The sequence below is a fragment of the Symsagittifera roscoffensis genome, chromosome 1 (genome assembly GCF_963678635.1).
Source record: "Symsagittifera roscoffensis chromosome 1, txSymRosc1.1, whole genome shotgun sequence".
Taxonomy (NCBI): Eukaryota; Metazoa; Xenacoelomorpha; order Acoela; family Convolutidae; genus Symsagittifera; species Symsagittifera roscoffensis.
The window spans coordinates 91653590-91677301 of record NC_087062.1 but is presented as its reverse complement, the minus strand read 5'-3'; the positions used below and the strand labels follow the sequence as shown (position 1 = coordinate 91677301).

The window sequence follows — 23712 nt, the reverse complement described above, 5'->3', positions numbered from 1 at the left end:
TGCCATTTTCCTCTCTAACGCCATTTGACGGTAGATATCCGAAACCTTAGTTATAACATCGGTTGTTTATAATTTTCCGAGATGAAGTTACTTGTAGAAGCAAGTGTCTGAAATGACATTGGTTTTCACGAGAGCAAATGTTTTCATTTCGTAGGATGGTTTCATGGGCTACATGCTTGTTGCATAAACGAGCTTGCGAACATTGTTTTATGTTACGAAGTTCACTTTTTTTTCCAACTAAACTCTCGCAAATGAAAGTGCTTATTTTAGGGGCCCTTTTCTTGCGCAGTACTGGCTAGTGTATCGTTTCTTAAAGTGCTAGTGGCACAGTTGAGTTAGGCAGTTGGCTTGGAAGTTTGGATTTCCAAAAACTGAGTTTGCCCTTTCCTGTTTCTAACCTTTTTAAAGCTACTTCTTGGCAATTTTCCGCTTGTTTGCGAATTACAGCATCGGTACTTTGTTATGCTTGCGATCAGCGAGTGTTATTTAATCTGATGATAGAGTTTTTGTTAGGTTATCAAATTGGTTTTTGTCTGCTCATTTTTAAATGACTATGAATGACTATCGCTTCCTTTTCAGCATCTTTCGCGAGCTTATTTTGTTTCCTTTCGAAGTTCGATTCAATTTCATTAGCTAAAAGGAAGGCAATTTACCCTCTCCACTTGCGAAAGTGCAAATATGCAAAAAACGTGAATGACTAATAGGTTCGAAATTTGATTTTGGTTTTGAGATTTTTTAGCGGATTAGAATAACTATCCAGTTTTCTTTGGTTGGGTTCGTTGTTTTAAGAAGTTTTCAATCAGAAATAGCTCACGAAATTACCAGAGCTTTAACATGAAGCAACATTTTCGAAAAAAGACAACCAGTTTGTTTTTTCGGATTCCTAAAGTACATTGGCACTTGTCGGATGATCTGTTGGCTAGTTTTGCAGGTCTCAGTTTTCACAGCTGGCTTTAAAAAAAACTTTCAGCTTTTTTACATCTCCAGCATAACAGTTTTAATATTCTTCAAGGTGCAGATAGTGTAGGTCCACTATTTTTCTGTAATTTTTTCAATATTTTTGATTTAGAAAAGATTTTTTGATGAGATGTTTAATATTTTGAAAGCGGCCATGAAAAATAGTTATTGAGTGGGCATCTATGTCTTATCTTAGCATTAATTTGGTATCGAAAGTGTAATGTTGACCAATTTCTTTTCGTTTTTACGGCTTTAGACTCATGTAGTTCTCGAACGCCTTATCAATTTCAAAGCTGTTTTGAACTTCGATCGCTTCTCGGAGCTTTTTCTTTCCTCAAAACTGCCCCCTCTGTTCTGAGAGTAATCGTTCAATTGAAAGAACATGGTGCAAAGGCCTTCTCTGCATTAAAGGTTACACCCTATTTTTTGTAGAAAAACAGGCATGGCCTCGGAAACTTTTTATCAATTTTTGAACTTTTTTCCAGCTTTCTTGAAAAATATCCTGTCAAATATTACATTGAGTTCAATTAAAGAACGGATAATATTAATCTCACCTATATAAGTGGTTAATCCCTTATTTCAAAGGAGAAACGGCTAAGGTTTAAGTAAAGTCCAAATGTTGAAAGTTCCGCATTTCATCCCGCCGCAGTACTACATATTCTAAAATGTATCGTCAGGGCAACTGCAGCTGTAGATGGGCTCCTAGCTTTCTGTTTCTTACGTGTTCCATCCACGAAATACAGCTGTGCTCTAGCCATTAAAAAAATCTTTTTCGATCGAGAAATGACTTTCAGAATTCAAACATTTTCAAACTAATTTTCATGTATTACAAGGTTTTCCGCATTTGAAAAACCAATTTTTTGAAGCATGAAGAAAAAATTAAGTTGGTCCTATTGTGTGCAGCAGCTGTTCTGTGATATTTTTTCGCTTTCTTCTCAGTTTAAAAATTTTTTCGCAAAGTCACTGCACAAGAAAATGTAGTCTTCATTTTATACGACTTGAAAAAAAAATAAATTTCTTCGGTCTGTTCTAACCACAACCTGAATTTCAGATGCATATGGTCTGCATATTAATAGGAGTTTGAAATCATCGATGTGACTGAATCTGCGCTCAAACCGCAAGGCTCTAACATGAACAACGCACGTTCCAAAGGCGTTGTTAGAGGAGCGTCATATTCCCATGCTGATTCGAACAAAGCCTCGCAACAACCATCACAGGCGGGACTAAGAGGAGGACGTTTGTCCCCATTTAGTGCGTTGCCTCCCATAAAACCGACGAATACGTCGGGCAATGTTGATAGCACTTTTACAGGTGCTAATGTGCATTCATTGTCGGGACCGTCCTCCAGTTCGGGATCGGCGGCTGTCTCCGATATAATTAGGTCAAATAGGAAGACGCCCACTGTCAAGGCCAAGGTGAGAGATTATTATTATTATCTTTAGATTAAATCATGTGGCATCATACCTTGTGGCATTCTATTGAACTGAGTACTGCTTATCAATGACAGGTCAGTAGAAGTTGAAACAATTTAATAAAATTGTTCGAAATGCAAGAAGATATTCTCTGGCGAATGAAAGAAATATCATGAAAGGTTAATAAAGACCATTATATCAGTATAGTTTTGAATGTTACTTTTTTGTTACAGTTGCCAATAACTGGACCTGGTAAATCAATCAAGTCGTCATCGCAGTCCCAAATTGGAAAAGCGCCCGTTGTGCGACCGGCTCCTAATGCAGAACCCGTTCTCTCGGGCGCATCTACAAGGAGCAAACGCCATGCCGACTTACTACACAAACCAAATATTGCTAATCAAGCTAAAAATTCAGATATAATTAGTTCTACGAAAACAACAAGTAGTAAGTCATTTTCGAATACAAACCAGACTGATGATGAAAAAGGTGATGCTAAAAAGATCAAAATTTGCGTAAAGCTTCCAAGCTCTGGTCGCGAAATTCTATCAGTGGACTCTAATGTTACCTTCCAGCAAATTGTTGCGATGCTGCAGAAGAAGAAACGCAATTTCTCAAATCCAGAGTTCATTACGTGTGATGTGCCAGCCAATAGAGTATCGGGGAAAAAATTGGCTTCGAAACTGATTGATTTCGGGATCGATAATAACTCTGTTTTGCACTGTGATGAATTACTGTAGATTAGAATTCGTTTAAATTACTTTTGGAGCTATTCGGAGTGCAATTTACCATTATGTAAATTGGCCTTTGTAAATAATTAGAAAACAGTATGAAATGTAAAAAAAAACATTGATTTAGCTAACTTAATGAAATAGAACTTATTTTTCCATATAGTTTTTTCAAAATTGGATAGGATTAAGGTTTGACAGTTTTTCATTTTTCTCCATTTAGAGTGTTTCTGAATGGAACAAATGTTCAGAAATTTAGTAGTCGGTTTTTCAGAAAAGTCTTAAAATTTACTGGCGTTCTGACGTTACTTAGGCGGTTCGACTTTTCAGTTTTTTCTTCGTTTCATTTCAAATTCCTTTGCTAAACGATAGGAGAAAATAACGCTGTCAAAGAACGAAAGTCTAAATGGTGTGGAAAACAGCAAGGATTTTTTGTATCAGAAGGGGATTTTAAGTTAAGATTTCCGAGGGTAATAAAAATTGCCGATTGATCCAGTTTTCTCAGATTAGGTTGATTTCATCCAGCAAGTGTCAATCAATAAATAGTCTTGAATTTCTAAACGCTTTAATTATCATTATCTCATTTGTTTTGTGCAATTTCTCTTGTATTCAGAAGTGCTGGATTCTCATTTAAAGCGTATCCTCCACAATCTTCATCGCTCATCACATCGTAAATTTCGTTACAATTCCTTAGCTCTCAAGGTGAGCTTAGATTTCATAATTCGTAAAAAATGGTTCCTCAGTTCTTAAAACATAAGCCTTGTATTAGTCAATCGTAAAATGAGAATAGTTACCATAACCTAGCTCTTAAGGTGAACTTAAACTAAAGAAATAAGTGGTCATCGCGTAGCAATACGCCATTTTTTTCAACTTTTAAAGTGAGCTTGAATTCGGGTAAAGAACTTTTTTCCTGATTCTAAAGGCGAGCACAGATTGATAGAGGCTAAAAATTTGAAACTATTCTATTAAAAACAAAGCTAAGATGGGTCTAAAATTTTTGGAAGCATAAAGGTGATACATGTTTTTTGTTAATCTATCGACTGTGGGGCTAGGTCTTTTACCAGACCGACCTTTTACCAGACCACAATGCAATAACTCAATTAGTTTAATTTAAAATTAGTGGAAGATTTGAAAAGGAAGCGGCTAGAACAAACAAAACTTTGTTGACAAACCGTGAAATTATTGTCTTTAACCAGACTAAACGGCGTCATAACATCTGTCAATCAAATTTGTTTATCGAGTCTGGTAAAAGGTCCATGTTATAACTTTTCTGGTAAAAGGTCGGTCTGGTAAAAGATCGGTCCCCATTGACTGTTATATTGTCTAAAAGCATATGTTTAAGCTAAGCGCTTTCATTGCTGCTGTGTATGTATTATTCAAGCGTTTGTGGAACTGTGGATAGATTGGCCGCAACGGGTTGTTGCTAAACTGTTCATATATGAATGGAGTTTTTTAAAATTTCGTGTACATATTCTGGGTTCAGTTTTGTTATAGTGTGTGAATATAGTTAGCGCTAAATTACAACAAGCTTTCTCGTACATGAGGGTAAAGCCCTGTATGTTCCGACTGCCCCTTAATAGGTATTGACAGGTTGTTGGTAAAGAACATATTATAAAGCCATAAATTTTGAACAATATCGAACATCAACTGTGAACATTTGACCGATTAGCTTAGGTCGATTCAGTTTCGAACGATTTTGTGCGAGATAAATTGCCACACGTAGCTAAAGCGTGCTAAGTTTTCAGTATCATGGATAACATCTTTGAAGCGCGCATAATTTAATCCAGAACATGGCAAATTTGGCATTTTCAAATAATTGTAGGTGAAATATCTTTTTACATTAGAACTCAGGGAGTCAATATCTTCCATAGGATATAAAAACTGTTTCGGGGGGTATAACAGTGTTACGCCGAAATTTGATCAAATAAAAAAGTACCCAAAGTCTCAGGTTATAGTAAAAGCTGAGCTTATATAATACAGGCTGGTGTAGTTTTTCTACCAGCTGAAACATAATGATATCCTGAGCTCAAAATACTCGCATTTGTACCTTTTTTCTTCTTGTGTGGATCGCTTGCGGTTGATGTATTTATGGTTCGGAAGTTTTGGTTGAAGAGGCTGTGACCGTCACACTTTTGGAACGTCACACTCGATATAGTGTGATTTTTCAAGTCTCTATCGTATTTTCACACAGTTAACTATCTTAGCAACTCAAAACGGTTTTTAACTTCTTACATTTGTTTATTTTTGCTCGAGTTTCCTTTTAAATTTTAGACTGAAGCAGATTTTCCGTAAAAAGTGTTCGTCGTTAAATATTCAATTTTTGTTTCCTTCTAGTAGTATAATCTATTATGTATTTAAATGTGTGCTTCATTATCTCGCCACGTTTAAGCTTTTTCAACGTATTATTTTGGCATTTTTTTTTTCACGTTTAAGCTATATCGTATATTGCAATGGTTAAGAATTTTTGATTTTCCAGTTTGAATTTAGTGGTTATTTCACCAAGTTTAAAATCAGCAGTCAAGAGTGGGATGCAGCCAGGATTCCCCAAGGGGTTGCGAATTCGGCCTCTAATTATGACTGCCCAAATCCTTTTAGTGTACGAGATACGACAATTTTTATGATTTTTCTAAAACCTGAAAACGCGACTTACCAAATAATTTACAAAACTTGAAATTCCCAACCCTGTAGTTGGTTGCTATCAGAGTACTCTCAAGGATTGTGAATCGTGCCTGCAAGTTTGACTGCTCAAATTGTTTTAGTTTTCGAGATATGACTTTCTTTGTGATTTTTTTTTTCAAAAATTTTTTTGTTAACTATAATTAAATATATTTTTTCAAAATTCCCAGCCCTGAAGTTAGGGGCTATCAGAGAACTCTCAGGAGTTGCGAAAAAAAGTCAAAAAGTTGAAATTCCCAACCTTGTTGTTGGGTACTGTGAAGGTGCTCTCATGAGTTCCAAGTTGCAAATCTTCCGTCAAAAATTTTTGCTTAAATGTTCTTAGTTTCCGAGATGTGACGATTGTTATCCCAATATGTTGTTGTTTTTTAAATTGTTCGAAGAACTTAGATCTGGAAAATTTCACAAAATTTGAAGTTTCTATCTCAATCTTGAGGTTCTGTCAGAATTTTTCCAGAAGTTGCGAATTTGGCCTACAGATATGATTGCTCAAATCCTTGTACTTTTCGAGATATGACTTTAGAGTTTTCGAGATATGACGATTTTATGGGTTTTTCAAAAAAAATTTTAAGAAAACTTAAGTTTGAAGTTTCTCAATATTTGAAATTCCCAACGCTGTAGTTGGATAGTGTGAAAAACTCTCAGGAGTTGTAAATCTTGCGTCCAAATGCGACTGTTAAATTGCTTTTAGTTTTCGAGATTTTATTTAAAAAATTTGAATAATAAAAATCTTTACGTAATTTGAAACTATCAACCCTGTAATTGGTTACTGGCAAAGAACACTCAAAATCTACAGATCTTTTTTTCCAGTATATGCGTTTTTATGAGTAATTAAAAATTCGAAGCACCGGAGGTGCGTTACAATTTAGTCCTTTGTGAAAAGATTTAAAATTTTCTGTTCAAACGAAAAAGCTCATCCTTTTGAATCTGACATCCGTGTGTTCGAAAGGTGGGTATGAAGATTGCTTTTGGGTGCTGTTTTGTCTAAGCAAAATTAGATGTCATAAATAAACGCCAGATGGGATCGAGTGATTTATCATATTGAAACCATTTGTTTTGTTATCCGATCATTTTTTAAATTTGCATTAACAAGTATTTTATAATCGGGAAATCACTTTCCAGCTGAAAAAGGGTCCTAGATTGAAGTTCTCTTATTCTCCCTCTTGTTATCTCCGTAACTTGTAGTTTGTGCAAATATTCGCTTTCGGCTTAATTTTTCCAGCTCGTTTTTATCCGATTTTTTTTTCAGTCTGAAAGAAATCTGCATATATTTTGTCGGTTAGTTTGCTGTAATTTGGCGTCAAGCTTTTTGAATTTGACCTCTGAAATTTTTGGTTGCTGATTAACTGGAATAATTTTTTTTGATGTTCAATTTTTTGGAGATACTTTGATATTTGAGGTGTTAGTTCGAGTTATTTTGCGCATTTTTAGTAGCTTTTTCGTCTTTTTGCTTAGCGATCAACAATGAGAGCAACTCATAGGTTAGCTTTCAATCTCAATTTTCATGCTTTTTTACACTGGCGAGCGTAGTGTATTATTATGACTATTTTTTCCAATATAACTCGCAAATAAAAGTGCTCATTTGCTGGTAATTTTGCTAGAATCAAGATCTCTAGCATTTTAATTTTCATAGCATCTGTGTGCTGCTTCATATCTGGCTAGTTTTTGCCAATCATTAAGCGTCCGTGGCTGATAGGGAAGGACGTGAGACTCCAAATCCTTAGGTCGCTGGTTCGAATTCTACTTCCTCTTTTTACTTCACTTTATTGAGCTGCTTTTTTGTCTTTTCTCGCTTCGCCTCCGTGATAAAATATTTTAATTCCCTTTTAATTTGATCTTCTATAGTGGCAAGTGAAGCGAATCTCTTTCAATTTTCTAGGCGTTTTACAATTTGGTTTGTTTTTGGCTAGAAAAGTATGCGATGCTTGGATCGTAAATCATGCTCCATTCAATGTTTTGTCTGTACCGGATACAATTTTTGCTTTTGGTGGAAAATTCAAAGATATCAGTCGCTGACAATTATTTCTTAGCTTAAATATTTTTCTTGTATTTTTTTTATTTCATGTTCTACTAAAATTTAGCTGCCTAGTATTCAGATACCGCTGTCAGTTTTCTTTCAGAAAGAATTACCGTTGAAGTTTTTGCGGATTTCCAAAAAAATCAAGTGTCCTTCTTTGGTTGAACAGCTGTCGTCTATTTTTTGCAGACAAATTGAGGGTTTTGTTGACCGGTTTTTGAGCAAAAATGGATGAAAACCCTATAGTATGCAAATAGTTGCGTTTGCGTTTATTTGCTTAGCGTGTAATTTTGGGCTTGCGTGTGAAAATTGTTTTTTTTTTACTTAGTTTCTATGTATCATTGTCTCTCAGTTTATTTTCAATTTTATCTTTGGCGTATCACATAGTTGACATATCTTAAATTTTGAGAAACTGCGCCTCGCCTCTGGGTTATTTTCTCCCAAAAAGTCTCAGTGTTTTGAAAATCCGGGTTTTCTTGCATTCGCCACGTTTCACGGATAATGATCAGTATTTGATCCACTATTTAGTTTCTACCAAAAGTTAGTTACTTCTCAAGGTTTGCTAAAATAACAACCCATTTTAACTGAAAATTATAAAATTGTTAGGTCAGTTTGTAAAGATGCTACTAGATGCATTATTTTTACTCTGTTGCAAATTAAGTTTCTTCATTGCCTGCGCGAAGTTGATTGCTGAGTGCATGAGCATCTCTGGTCTGCGGTCTTCGCCTTTCAACATTGAAGCGACTTGGTCTGAATTGACGACGGTTACTCCACGTGAACGGAGTAAGGTTTCACACTCCTCTGACGCAAGTTCGTCCAGGCCAAGGCTAGCGTCTGCTATGTATACTGCTCTAAAAGTAGAAAATTCTACATGTCTTGAAGATGTGCATTTCATAGTCAAAAAATTACCTATTGATTCAGTTTTCTCTAATTGGGCTAGTTTTATGAAATAAATAATGATAAAAAAGTAATCAACAATGGAAGAATAATTAATTCTTGAAACTAACTTGGTCCAGGCCAAGGCTAGCGTCTGCTATGTATACTGCTCTAAAAAGTAAAATTGAAAGCTTAAACTTATCTTGAAAAGAGATCCATTTCATAGTATAAAAAATACCCATTGATTCCGTTTTCTCTAATTGGGCTAGTTTTGTGAAATAAATAATGATAAAAAAGTAATCAAAAATGGAAGAATAATTAATTCTTGAAACCAACTTGGTCCAGGCCAAGGCTAGCTTCAACTATGTATACTGCTCTAAAAAGTAATATTGAAAGTTTTAACGTATCTTGAAAAGAGATCCATTGCATAGTAAAAAAATGCCTATTGATTCCGTTTTCTCTAATTGGACTAGTTTTATGAAGTAAGTGTTGATAAAAAATTAATCAACAATGTAAGATTAATTAATTCTTGAAACTAAAAGAGCTTAAACGTGATTACGTTTAAGCTTTTTTAGTTTCAAGAATTAATTAATCTTACATATATCATTTTTTTCGAATTTCGTAAGTTTCAAAAAAGGCATTATTTTTTTCTTTTTACTTGAGGTCATTGACACTTTCCAACCGCTTGTTCGCTTTGCGTTAAATGGCATGTTTCTGGTATCAAATGACAAAATTTGGAATGCAAAGACAAATCCGGATTTCAGCGTCAGAAAAAAGCAAGTTGAGATAAAAACGCTAGATTTAGTTACTGTTATTCGCGGCACTTGACGAAAAAACGTTTGTCGATCGAATCCAAAACAACTCTGGCTATGCAAATGTCACCAAACTTCGCATTATCCGTGGTTTTCTTGTAATTGTTGACTACTTCGAAAGCCAAATCATTCGCTAAGTCGGTTCCGTCAGATTATGGAATCAAGATAGCTTTTGAAGCAACCGAACATATTTTTGCATTATTTTTTAGTACATTGTTTTTTGTTTTACATGTTTTTTGCTCAAAATCTCAGCCTTAGTGTTTTTTTTTGAAATTAACGCTGCTTCAAGTAAGTTTACCTGAGTCCGTGGTTGATACAGTCGAGCACTGTAGGAACAATGGCTATATCGGTGGGCACTCCACACACATACACATCAGTGACGCCTTCCAGTCGCAGACATTCGAGTAAATTGGACTCAATCACTCCCTCCCAGTCCCAGAAGGGCGAACAGCTCTCGCCCATTGGATTAGTTCCCGTGTATACCTAGAAAAGGGTAGACTCCATTTGAATACTGAAATTTTTTCCCATCGTTTTCAAGAATCCTTCTTGGACCAAGATAACACCCCCCCCCCCTTAAGAGGGCGGTGATATTTTGATGTTAACTTGGCCGGAGTTTTCCATACTGGTCTTATAATGTGTCCTTCAAGGTGAGTCGCATCAAAGCTAATAGAAATTAGAGTAAGAGCAGCCGGTTGCTGAGGTTGCTCATTGATTTAAAAAAACGGATTAAATAACTTCGTTTTAGCTGTCGTTTTTAGTGCTCGGTATATTGAGTGCAATTAGCTAAAAGTTAGAACATTAGAAAAAACGATTCGAATTTTTCTATTTTTTTTCCAGATTTTTATTGAATATAACTAAACTTTCTATTACCAAGGAAGCACTGTTTGAAGCTTCGCAAACTGGTTTACTCGGAGTTGAACTAAGACTTAAGGCTCAAAGAACAGCTTTTGCTATTACAAAACCTACTGGCTCAAAGTTAGACCAAAAAAGCAAAAATTTCAAACCGAATTGATACTATTGAAAGGAATTCAATATTATGTATCACTCGACCCATTCTGATGATTACTTTGTAGTTTTGATTCTGCGTGGTGAAAAAGTTAAAATGGTGGGTGGCTTGGCCTCTCAAGTACGGGTCAGGAGCTCTAAGGTCAAAATGGTCCTTAATGTTAATTAAGACGAGTGCCGTGTGTTATATCAGAGGCTTTAGCTTGCTTGATTTGGCCATTTGAGAGTTCACTCCCATTTGTGATCCATTTTTCAAACCAAATTTTTTTTTCACCCATGCAAGCTAACATATTAAAATTTTTATACGCAACATTTGAGAGCTTTATTTTAATATTAAAAATTGGATATTAATAATTGAACAAAAACTCAAGCACGTTTTTCATTTAAGTTGCTTCACCAGCTAAGCAGATGTGTTTGAAGCACGAGGTATTGCTGAAGTATTGAAGGTATTAAATCACCGGCAGATTTTTGGACTATCGACCAAAAAACAACAAGAAGTCAGCTTAAACGCAGCAATTGAATATAATACATATCTTATCACATTATTTTGTGAATTAAAATGTCCAGCACAGCTTCAGATAAGATTATTTACGACGTGGACTATTTTGGATTCTACGATGCGAAGTATATTTCAAAGGTATGAATTTTCAATCTATGAAACTAATTTCCAGTTGAATCAAGAGACTCACTTCGATATTTTACCAGGTATGCTGTTTTTAACCAGTTCATTCATCATTCATTGAGAAAATGTTTTTTGCAGGTTTTTTCTTTCTTACATTGTTATCTTAAGCTAAGGGACGCTTCGAAATCAAAAATGGCGTTTTCCTCATTATTGACTCAAAAAGTTTTTCCGAATTCTTTACACATGAAATAGTTAAATAGCGGTGTCAAAACCCTGCGTCCCAGCTTTTCATGATTGCTCACAAAATATCAAAATCATAGTTTCGTACATACATCTATCGTGTTTTGACAGTATTTTTCCAGAATAAGCTCGAATTTGTTTCAGTTTCAAAAGTACTCATGGCGGGAACTTCGCTACACGTGTCAAGCTCTCGGTCTTCCCTCTTGTTCCTTCGACCGAGCAGTGGAACGAAAAGACATGCCCTTCTACATCCAAACCCGAATCAGTGACTCGGGAATCGAGTTCATAGGAGTCCGAGACCTCATAGACGCCAGTTATCTAGACGAACACTTCTCGGAAGCCACTAATCTGCATCCGGTTGAATACCAGTGTCAATGTGTACTGGAATCTCTGAAATTGCTTGAAACTCATCAGATAACGTTCTCGATGCTTCAGGCAGCGAGACTGCTGTTTTACTTCCACGAGAAACCGACTGAGCTTAAGGGAATGAAATACGATCTGGCTCTGATGCGAAAGCTATTGAAGTACCTGGGTAAGAGTTGATGAGTGCTTTATAAAAAATTGGTTTAGAATATAAGTAAAATTGTTTCAGGATTAATTTTGCCGACTAAAATACTAGACCAATTATTGAGAGGACAACTAAGGTCAGCTAGCAGAAAAAACTACTTGCAATTATTTGAGTTTATCCAACTTCTTCCCAAGTGTCAAAAAATCAGACCGGAATTGGAAAAGGAACGTCAAGTTGTGGTTAGATCAGATTTGGATTCTTTGAACCAACTTGGAAAAAATAGTGCACGATTACAAAAGATGCAAAGAGCTAAAACTGCGACAAAAACTGTGCGGAAATTTTGCGAGCCGCACAAGATGGTCGATTTCAGACAAATTCTGACAACTCCAGAGACGAGAGCTCAAACCCGGCTGGATAGCGACCACGACAAAAACCAGTTCCTATTTCTAGGTATGTAGTTACTGTTTTTCTCGCTAGCCTTGAGGAAAGGTAAGTCTCCGTCCGTGGTGGATAGGGAGACATCCTTCTTAGGTACCCTGACCCTGACAATCTTTGATATCCTGAACAACCAAATGGTCCCTCCGACTTCCGTTTTTTGCCGACCAAGCCTTAAGTTTTTCGAAAGACGCCTTTGACCCCAGTATTAACTAGTTTTTAAGGGAAAGGAGCAATATTTTGGCTAAAACCCTTTAAAAGTGCCTAAAAATAGGGTTTTTCCCTCGCGAAAACTTGTATCCTCCCGTGATTCAGCTTTTGTTATATGGCGCACCGAAATTTGACTGAAGGCACTTCGGCAAACTCAAAGTTCGGAAGAATCGGTCAGCCATTTCAAAACAATGCAGACTAAAAGAACTCGGCAAAAAGTGGCATGAAAATAAGTGGAAATTAATCATCGTTCTTCGAAATATTTCATATAGATTTTTTAAGCCGTTAATTTGGTTGCTGCAAGGGTGGATCTAGGATTTTCTCGAGGAGGCGGATTTTCAAAAACCTTTTCTCGAGCTTTTTTTAGGTCAACCCAATTGATTTTCTGAGCGTTTTTCATGCGTGCGCTCCCCTTTAAAGTTAGTATACATTGGCACCGAAAGCTCCTTTAGAAATATTTTAGGGTTGGTCGGCTTAAAACAGATTTCATAAAATAATACCAAAATGGGGCCTTTGGTTGGTGAGGATGTCGATTCCCTGAAACGAGAAAGGGGGCTTCCCCCCCCCCTTTAATTTTGCCCCTGGGTTGCTAGGCATTTCCATTTCAAAATTTGTCTTCAAAACTTCAGAAAATGTTTTCAATGAGCTATCCGGTTTTTCTCGATTATTTTTTGAAGGCATTTTTTTATCAAGCGTGTCAAATAGTGGATATAGGGCCAGTTTTTATTTTTATGCCGGCAGCGCTGAATGTTCTATAATAAAAAATCCTCTTAGTAATCTGAGACTTTTCGTCGACCTACAAAAGTTTTAAAACCAAAGCTTTAAAAACAAAGACCTAAAAATGTTGAAAATTTATGGAAAATGGCCTTCCTCCTCGAGAAAACCATAGATCCGTACCTGACCACGGATCTACTAATACAACAAGGATAGCCTAATACCCTAATACAAAAATCCGTCTACTAATACAACAAGGATAGCCGGTTTTTTTTTCAAACTATTTTAGTTTTTTCAGCGTAGTGAGATAAAAAGATTTAAAAAAACTTTTGCATATTCGACAGTCAAAGTAAAATAGGCTAATTGGCAAAATTTTGTAGAAAAATGACTAGAAAAACGAAAAAAAAAGCATGAAAAAATTTCAAAAATATTTCAAATTTTATTTGGAGAAATTTTTTTGATTACCAAAATGGCACTAAAAAACTACAAAACGTATCATTTTACTCGCCCAAAACTTATTTTTCACGGCTTAAATTAAACATAAATTTCCTTATTAGCTCGAAATAAGAACAAAAATTCAAATTTGATGTGATATGTCACTTAACCTAGTCCGATGATTATTTGTGGTACCTGATTTCGCGTGGGAAAAAAACTCCGAATACAAAATTCCTCCCAATTTTTCACATGCTTGGAACAATAAATTTGACCTTGATAACTATGTTGGAACTTGGATAATTTGAATTCTAAATTCTAAAAAACATAAGTGTCCTTATCAAAGTTCCAACATTGTTATCAAGATCAAATTTATTGCTCCGACCATGTAAAAAATCGGGAGAATTCACCTGAAACTTTATTTGAGCTATTTTTATTTTTAACTTATTTCTTTTACCCTTGCGATAAGCAAGGGTACTGTAATAAGTGTTTGTTTTCTTAATCTTTTTGAAGCATTCAATATTTTTTGTACATGAAACTATTTACACAAGCCAAATAATAGCGAGCGTAGTGTTATGTTACGAATCCACATTTTTCCTAAGCCAGTTCGCACATAAAAATACTCAATTAGTGGAAATTTTGCTGCGTAGCATTGACAAACGCGAGACTGTTATTTTCCATGTCAGTGGCTCGATTCCGGTCTATAGCAAAAGTTTCATTGGCCCATGTGAACTATCCCCCCCCCCCTCCCTTTAATAGACTAAGTCAACAATCTCCTCCATGAACTTAAAGCCATATGGCAAACTCAAGCCATATGGCCTGCATCTACTATGTTCAAATCTGATTGGCTGAAAAATATTACTTTTAACCGAGTGAACAATCTTTTTCCTAAAGTGAATTAGGGAGGAGATTGTTCACTTGGTCCATTTTTTTTCCAAGATTTAGTTTGCCTGTTCTTGCCGTAGTTGCCTTCTGTTCATTTTAGGGCTAATTTTAGCTATTTTGATACTTGTGTTTGCGAAGTGAAGCTTCGCCTATGTGTTAGAATTTTGATTAAATCTCTATGTTGTTCGATTTCAGACTTGTTCGAAAGCAGTGACGTCATTAATGAGTTGTTCAAAGCAAACTCTTCGAAAGGATACTTCGGGGCCACAAGAACAACTATGAATACAGATACCGAGGAAGAGTTAAGACAAGACAACAGACTCGAATCACGACTTCTCAAATTGGACATTACAGGAGGCCGAAGTGCAATTGTTCACGCCAAAGTCGGTCATCTGAGGCCACGACATCAAAGCGCCCCACCGTCTCGGCTTTCGTCCTATTTAGGAGAAAAAAGTCGAGAGAACTTTGTTACCTCCACGCCCTCGAATTGGCTTAAATTACAAGACGCAATAAAATACGCACGAATTCCAAAACAACTGCCGAGTTCTCCGCATGAAGATTTCGTCAACCAATCAAGATTCTCGAAAAAAGAGATTCCTCCGATTGTGAGCGAAGAGGAAAAATTTGATCTGCGAGAAAAAATGAGCGACATAAATTTTAGACTACACTTTCCAGACGCATCGTTTTATTTGAAGTCTTGACTTAATTTACTGAGCTAGTTAAATGTTAAATAGTTTTTAAATGTTTTCAGGCCATTCAAAAAGTACCGTTGGAATGATGCTTAAAATTATACTGTTTGTGCAATCAATTTCGGTTTGGGATTTTTCAACTCGAAATCTGACATCATCAAGACACGTCATGCAAGATGGAGTTGAGTGATAGAGCTTAAAACATTCTGTTTTACAAAAAATGGTTATCCAATTTTTTTTTAATTTCAATTTACTGATTTTCGCTTGTAAATATAGATGTGGCCGAAATTTTCTGTGGTACTTCGACCGCCAGCTAGAGCCAGATACTAAAAATTGGATAGCAGGGATGGATTGAATTTAGGGCGGAGACTTGTTCTCTATTCTGACCCTGAGTGTTTTCTCTGCCATATGGAGCTGTGGACTCAGTTCACTACCCCATGTATTCTCCACACAATGCATAGGCCACAGCAGAATCTCGCTCTCCTCCCCACAACTCTCCTCCTCTGCCGCTCCTGATGTATCCACAATCACCTGACACAAATATCTCAAAAATGAAGTTCTCTTTATTTCAAAAATGAAATGACAGAAAAATTTAAAAAATGACTCAAACGATACGCGTCTTACACTTAGGTTTTATCTGCCCAGTAGTTTGTCCGAGTGGGTGGTCGCTTTTTGCTAAAGCAGCCTTTTGATTCAATTTTTCGACCACGTCACTGAAAATGACGAAGGCGTCAAAGGAAGCTCGCACGGAGGCCAATTGTGGTATCATATGAAAATCCTTTCAGGTGTAATAGAAAAAAGGTCCGAAGATTTTCGATTTTCTGACCGACTAGATATCACTGACTTGAATAAATTTGAGTTTGAGCCCAACTTAGTTTATAATCATTTTCTACGTTTGGTAGATTGAATTACATCTCAGGCTTGCAGTTTTCACAAAAAAAAAACAGATTTTTTTTGCTGACGAAAAAATTTTCCATTCTCGATTTTTCTAGAGTTTCTTTTTGAGTTTTTAAGTGTGAATAAACGAATGGAAGGCACGGATATAGGCCGTGCGGTTTTTTGTTTTTCTTTAAAATTTCGTCGCTGATTCAGCAAATTTTGTTGTTTTTGGAGCGATACAGTGTTTTAACCATTTGTCTTGAGAATTCCACCATAGAAAATGATCAGCGAAAGTTGGCTTTGTTGTAGAGTCCACGACAAAGCCATGTAAGCTTGTCGCGGAATCAGCCTACAATTGACAAAGACAGTTTGGCCCCGCTATTGACGAATAATCTCAAACTGGGTTATTTTCCGAACAATTCGCCAATCAAGAAAAATTCTGCAAGTCTAAAGAGATCGTTAAATTTTTCTTAAATTAGAATGAGGAAATTTTTGTAATAATCAATCAAATTTTTGTGTTTTTTTTTAAATTGAAATGAGAAACATTTTTCAATTAAAATATATATTTTTTTGTCTCTTGGAGCTCATTGAGAGTTAGCTAAGTTTTTGATCTTTTTCTGAGGACTTTCTTTACTATCTTTACACTCGCCAGCTTAAGCGAGCGTAGTGTAATAGTATCACCATTCTCTTTTCCAACCTAGGTCGCAAATATATAGGTACCATTTTCGGGGCACCTTTACGGCTTTTTAATAGCATGTGCTTTGAAATTCGATTAGTAATAATTTAACACAGCTGCTGCATTTTCCAATCATCAAATGAAACGAAAAGTTGAGCCTTATGATTTCCAGTTTATTACATGCCCAGTTTGTTTATATTCAAAATTATTACATGCAACATTGTGTCTATTTGAATTTGGTGTCATTTATTTCACTTTATGGAGCTAATTTTTTGTCGTTTTCTCGCATCAATTTAACACAGTTGCTGCATTTTCCAATCATCAAATGAAACGAAAAATTGAGCCTTATGATTTCCAGTTTATTACATGCCCAGTTTGTTTATATTCAAAATTATTACATGCAACATTGTGTCTATTTGTATTTGGTGTCATTTATTTCACTTTATGGAGCTACTTTTTTGTCGTTTTCTCGCATCAATTTTTGATCTTTTTAAATAAAATGGTTAGGCTGATATTTGCCCTTGAGATAAGCAAGGGTATTGCAGTCGGGTATTAGAATTTTTTCCCGTAAACAACTTTGTCCGCAGGATCTTCACTTCTAGAGGATCACATCTTGAAAATCTTTACTTCTTGAGATTCTTGAAAGTTCAAAAAAAGTGTTCTGATTTAGCTAGTAATTAGTTCAAGCCTGTTTCAAGTTGTAATTATCCTTTCGAAATAAAAAATTAATTTTTTTTTCAGATTCCTTGTTTTCGTACTGATTTCTGTCGGTTCGTTTTCCGTTTGCCATTTTTTATCTGTTAGGGTTTTTATTTATAAGTTTTCAAACCATGGGTTTTGTTCCAATTTAAATAGTTTTTACTATAACTGAAACTTCATAAATTTGTAAGTTTACCATGTCTGAGTCTGAGTTTTTTTTTCATTTCTTTTCCGTTCTTTTTAATATTCAAACAGTTTCGCTTTAAGGTTGTATCGATTTAGTCAACTTATTTTGCGTAATTTTGGGGGCAAAGTATATCCCTTTGGGAATATGTGTTTCAGTTTATATGGGTCATGAAAACTTTTAGTTGTAATGAAATTTTGACAACTGTTTTGTTTTCGACTCAACAGGTTTCGACCCACAGTTTGCCGCGTTTGTTGCCGCTCGGTAAATGATTTCAATTCCATAAGGACTGCTTGTGACCTTAATTTGATACAAATAAGAGGGTTTTGTAGCCGTAATTTTTCAACTTTTGTCAAGTTAGTTTTTCAATTAGTTTTTTCCAACATAATTAATCAGAATATTTTTTGACTTCTTTTTTTTCATTCATTATTTTGTAGCGCAATGTGTTTTTGACATTGCAAGTGTTGCGAAGCTCAGCTTCCCCTCTGTGTAAGTTTATTTTTTAGGTTGTGCGATGATTATTTTACACAATATTTGAGTTAAATGGTACCCCTTAATCGAAAGTCAACTGTTTGTATTAAAATCTGCGTATTAGCTTTTAAAACTTAGATCGATTTTCCTATTAAAGTGAAATTTTGCTGCTCGATTTTTTTCACAAGTTTTCCTACTTTAATCAATTCACAAAGAAGTTATTGATTCTTCACATCACCGACGTAAAGTTCGTACTTGGAACGGCTTACTTGGTTCGTACTTGGTTCGTAATTGTCGCCTGTTACGAACTGTCTCCTGTTAAAAATTGTCTCCTGTTACAAATTGTCGCTTGTTACGAATTGTCGCCTGTTACGAATTGTCTCCTATTACAAACTGTCGCCTGTTACGAATTGTCTTCTGTTACAAATTGTCGCCTGTTACGAATTGTCACCTGTTACGAATTGTCGCCTGTTACGAATTGTCTCCTGTTACAAATTGTCTCCTGTTACAAATTGTCGCCAGTTACGCATTGTCTCCTGTTATAAATTGTCGCCTGTTACGAGTTGTCGCCGGTTACGAATTGTCTCCTGTTACGAATTGTGGCCTGTTACGAATTGTCTCCTGTTACAAATTGTCGCCTGATACAAATTGTCGCCTGTTACAAATTTTCGCCTGTTACGAATTGTCACCCTACCGTTTGGCTTTTTACATTTGGATTTGTGGCTTATAGAGATACGCTTCTTACAGAGTATCGTTATGCATGTATGCTAATTTGAAGCTCAATGGAGTTTGGTTAAAGCTTATGTGTATAATACTTCATTAGAACACTTACCTTGTCCCAAACAGTGAAATTAGTATCAATTCTGTCCATTGAAGATTCTTGGTGTCCATTAATGGCTTCGATATAATCCATATCGTCCGTGACGTCATCGAACTCTGAGACGTCCCCAGTTGGACTCATCAAATGCTGGTAGACGTTAAGATTTTCCACAAATGATATATGATGAGGAGGATGGTTTTCCATAACATTAAATCTGTTAGGGTTTTTATTTATAAGTTTTCCAACCATGGGTTTTGTTCCAATTTAAATAGTTTTTACTATAACTGAAACTTCATTAATTTGTAAGTTTACCATGTCTGATTCTGAGTTTTTTTTTTTCATTTCTTTTCCGTTTTTTTTTTAAATATTCAAACAGTTTCGCTTTAAAGTTGTATCCATTTAGTCAACTTATTTTGCGTAATTTTGGGGGCAAAATATATCCCTTTGGGATTATGTGTTTCAGTTTGTATGGGTCATGAAAACTTTTAATTGTAATGAAATTATGACAACTGTTTTGTTTTCGGCTCAACAGGTTTCGACCCACAATTTGCTGCGTTTGATGCCGCTCGGTAAATGATTTCAATTCTATAAGGACTGCTTGTGACCTTCTTTTGATACAAATAAGACAATTTTGTAGCCGTAATTTTTCAACTTTTGTCAAGTTAGTTTTTCAATTAGTTTTTTCCAACATAATTAATCAGAATATTTTTTGACTTCTTTTTTTTCCATTCATTATTTTGTAGCGCAATGTGTTTTTGACATTGCAAGTGTTGCGAAGCTCAGCTTCCCCCCTGTGTAAGTTTATTTTTTAGGTTGTGCGATGATTATTATACACAATATATGAGGTAAATGGTACCCTTTAATCGAAAGTCAACTGTTTGTATTAAAATCTGCGTCTTAGCTTTTAAAACTTAGATCGATTTTCCTATTAAAGTGAAATTTTGCTGCTCGATTTTTTTCACAAGTTTTACTACTTTAATCAATTCACAAAGAAGTTATTGATTCTTCACATCACCGACGTAAAGTTCGTACTTGGAACGGCTTGCAAATTTTGGAACCATTTTCTTGTTTGTGCCGTTAATCATAACTTGAGAATTTTTGTAAAAGTAGCTCTAATAACTAATTCCGTTGCTTTTTCTACAATGTTTTTTGAATCTTTTTATCTGATTAGTTTTTTAGGAGTCATTAGTGCTTTGTATGTGCAAACTGTTCAAAGTGTAAAGTTTTTATGTTATTTCAAATTGCGATCAAAAAGCTCATTTTCTGAGGTTTATTTTACAAACCGACCCTTGTGTTGTTGCTGTTGACATAATTTTCTTTGAATGAAAAAGCAAATTGCTTTCATTACAGCTGCTGTGGTTTTTAACAGTTTGGATTAAGCTTGAGTGTTTGCTTAAAAATTGAGTTTTTCTGTTTTTGATGCATCTCAATGCTGTGAAACTCCTCGACTTTCTGCTCTATTTTCATTATACCTGTTTTTTCATTGTTAAACTAACAATATTTCAATTCTTGTATAAAGAACATATTAAGCTTTCTGACCGGTGAAAGTGGGGAGAATTCTTGTGCTGGGTGCCTTTTTGTCTATTTTTTTTCAACTTAAAATCAAGTACCACAGATAAATTTAGATGGGTCGGTTCCTGCATCCTAATGAAGTCTTGACATTTTCAACGGTGATTTAGTGGAATTGAAAAAAGCCACAAAATGTCAAAAAATTTTGTTCAAATTTTAATTGATAGACAAACTTTGTGTGTAAAGTCAGATTTAGTACTTTTTTAGTTTACTCTGAGTTCGGTAACTCAGTGTGAGAATCTGTTTTTTCTAGAATCTGTTTCTAGAATCTAACTAGAATCTGTTTTTTCTATGTGAGCCATTGCCAGTTTTTCCAAGTTAGCGTTATGTCCTTTCATCACATTGTTAGAAATAATAAAAAGTGGAAATAAAATGTTTTTTTTTTTGAGTTTCTTATTCATTTTTCAATTAATTTTGCAGAAATACTTATGATTGATTGATTTTTGCTGAGCAGACGTTTCTGTGATAGAATTGAAAATATGAGTTTTTCTTAAGCATGCTGCACAAAAATACTCTACAATGTCGAAATGATACATCTAAATGTTGTCTCTCTCTCTCTCTCATATTGTTTTAATAGTAGCAAAAAATATATCTGGTTTCGAGAAACTTGTTTTGTGACATTTTGCTTTTGTTAGTCATTTTGCTTTAGCCCTGAGGTTAATTCTTAGATTGACAAGAGTGCATGTAACCAGTGAGCATTAAGCTATAACTAATATGTCAGAGCTCGCCTTGCAAATTGCAGCGAATGTAGGATTTGAACCCGCAATCATATGATTGCTTAGCATCATCTCTACCGGAGTGCCATTATGTCAAACTTTACACGAAATGAGTTTACAACCAAAGTTTTTAATATACTTTTCAAGCGTAACGGATATAGCCCTAATGTTTTTAATCAACATAATAAATCTCTGATTATTGTGTTTTAAATCTTAGGGTAGCGCCCAGCTTCCACTTAAGAACGTTAAGCAAAAATCGGAAATTACGTGAGTTCCGTTTTATTGTTTAATACTCGGTTATGCATGAAATGACCCTGAGTTTCTGTGGTATTTGCCAAGAGCCCAACTTTGGCTTCGTGACGCGACAGTTCGTAACAGGCGACAATTCATATCAGTAGATTAAGCGGGGAACACTGATTCACGCGCAATATTCCTCTCGTGCCAGATGTAAGCGCAGCGGAGCAAGCGTATTCTACTTGGCAATGCCTTGTTACGAATTGTCTCCTGTTACAAATTGTCGCCTGTTACGAATTGTCTCCTGTTACAAATTTTCGCCTGTTACGAATTGTCTCCTGTAAAAAATTGTCGACTGTTACGAATTGTCTCCTGTTACAAATTGTCGCATGTTACGAACTGTCTCCTGTTAAAAATTGTCTCCTGTTACAAATTTTCGCTTGTTACGAATTGTCGCCTGTTACGAATTGTCTCCTGTTACAAATTGTCGCCTGTTCCGAATTGTCTTCTGTCACAAATTGTCGCCTGTTACGAATTGTCACCTGTTACGAATTGTCGCCTGTTACGAGTTGTCGCCGGTTACGAATTGTCTCCTGTTACGAATGTCGCCTGCTACGAATTGTCTCCTGTTACAAATTGCCGCCTGATACAAATTGTCGCCTGTTACAAATTGTCACCTGTTACGAATTGTCACCCTACCGTTTGGCTTTTTACATTTGGATTTGTGGCTTATAGAGATACGCTTCTTACAGAGCATCGTTATGCATGTATGCTAATTTGAAGCTCAATGGAGTTTGATTAAAGCTTATGTGTATAATACTTCATTAGAACACTCACCTTGTCCCAAACAGTGAAATTAGTATCAATTCTGTCCATTGGAGATTCTTGGTGTCCATTAATGGCTTCGATATAATCCATATCGTCCGTGACGTCATCGAACTCTGAGACGTCCCCAGTTGGACTCATCAAATGCTGGTAGACGTTAAGATTTTCCACAAATGATATATGATGAGGAGGATGGTTTTCCATAACATAAATTACCATTTCAAAACAGTTTAAGTGAAGTACGGTATTAGTTTTGTTGATCATGTTATGTGTCAAGGGTCCTGAGAGTCCTGGAATTTTCCCATGAAGCAGGTCGTTTTGCATGTTGAGAACAAGTAGCACGCTTTTTGGACTCAGAATGTGTTTGATCCAGTGTTTCCACACTATGCAGAATGCAACAAAATCCATGTGACTTTTTTTGTTGATGACTATTTCAGACCAGTTTTGATTAAAAAATAGAAAATCATAGAAGTAAACATAGACATATTAATTGATTTTCAAATCCAGAGATATCCTCAAGACGAACAAGACTGTCTCGTCGTAATCTCTCAGATTCATGCTTCTAAGATCGTAAATGTTATTTAGGTACCAAGCGATGATTGATTCAATATAAGCCTTTAAGCAATTTTTTTTGAATGAAATTAAGGTTGAAAAATATACCCACAAAATGTATGATTCAGTAAAATAATAATAAAAAACAGGTTTGATGAAAATTTTGAAGCTTGTAACTTTGAACTTTTGGATCTTAATTTTTTTAAATTTTATGATCTTAGGGTAATGGTTAAGAAGATCCAACTTTTAACTAATTTTTCTCGATTTACAAATTTGACTTATTTACCATGATCAAAACCGGCCTACAGACAAGTTTCCTGATGACTTCTTTACTGTGATCACTCAAGGGGTAAAAATGGGAGGAACATTTGCACAGTTCGCAAACCAGATTATCGAACTCCGAAGAAGTTAGGCCTCTCTTGGGCTCGGAAGCAAATGCGTACATCACACTTGTGATAATATCCGTCTCGGCAGAGAACCGCGGGCCCAAGAAAGATTCGAAGACATCCAGCTGTTTTCCAGTCATAATTTTATCTTAATGTAATTTAATTTAAACCAATCAAATTTCTCAATGCATAAGCAATTAAAACGTTTAAAATTTTCTGAAGAGCAAAGCTAGTTTAAAGCAAGTTTTATTATGTTTACTCGAGGAACAAAGAAACAAAGAGAACATTTACTATGTTGAATAATGTACTCTTTCTCTTTGAATTACGCATTACTAAGCCAGATGTGGTTAACAGCATCGCTAAGCTAAGATTTGAATGTACTTATTCAAAAATGGTATTAAGTTTTGACGACGCTGATAAAAGTCAAACTTATAGAAACTAATTGCACAAACTTTTTCAAATTTGAAATATTTCGCTGTAACGTCA

At 35.5% G+C, this 23712-nt stretch overlaps 3 protein-coding genes across 3 annotated transcripts; 2 read left to right on the top strand and 1 right to left on the bottom strand.

The window, feature by feature from the left end:
* Positions 1–1932: 1932 nt before the first annotated feature.
* On the top strand, positions 1933–3238 carry LOC134857220 (uncharacterized). The gene is made up of 2 exons (XM_063873594.1): positions 1933–2372; positions 2603–3238. Exons 1-2 carry the CDS (start codon positions 2088–2090, stop codon positions 3104–3106), a joined length of 789 nt encoding a protein of 262 aa, XP_063729664.1. The 5' UTR covers positions 1933–2087; the 3' UTR covers positions 3107–3238.
* A 5156-nt stretch (positions 3239–8394) lies between these two features.
* On the bottom strand, positions 8395–23518 carry LOC134840689 (uncharacterized). Its single transcript, XM_063856664.1, has 5 exons — positions 23147–23518; positions 22301–22716; positions 15603–15746; positions 9774–9958; positions 8395–8638 (listed from the first exon to the last, which is right to left on the bottom strand). The coding sequence occupies exons 1-5, from the start codon at positions 23364–23366 to the stop codon at positions 8395–8397; spliced, it is 1209 nt and encodes a 402-aa protein (XP_063712734.1). The 5' UTR covers positions 23367–23518.
* LOC134857218 (uncharacterized) lies at positions 10526–15376 on the top strand. The gene is made up of 4 exons (XM_063873593.1): positions 10526–11117; positions 11487–11874; positions 11935–12300; positions 14722–15376. Exons 1-4 carry the CDS (start codon positions 11040–11042, stop codon positions 15225–15227), a joined length of 1338 nt encoding a protein of 445 aa, XP_063729663.1. The 5' UTR covers positions 10526–11039; the 3' UTR covers positions 15228–15376.
* Positions 23519–23712: the final 194 nt, after the last annotated feature.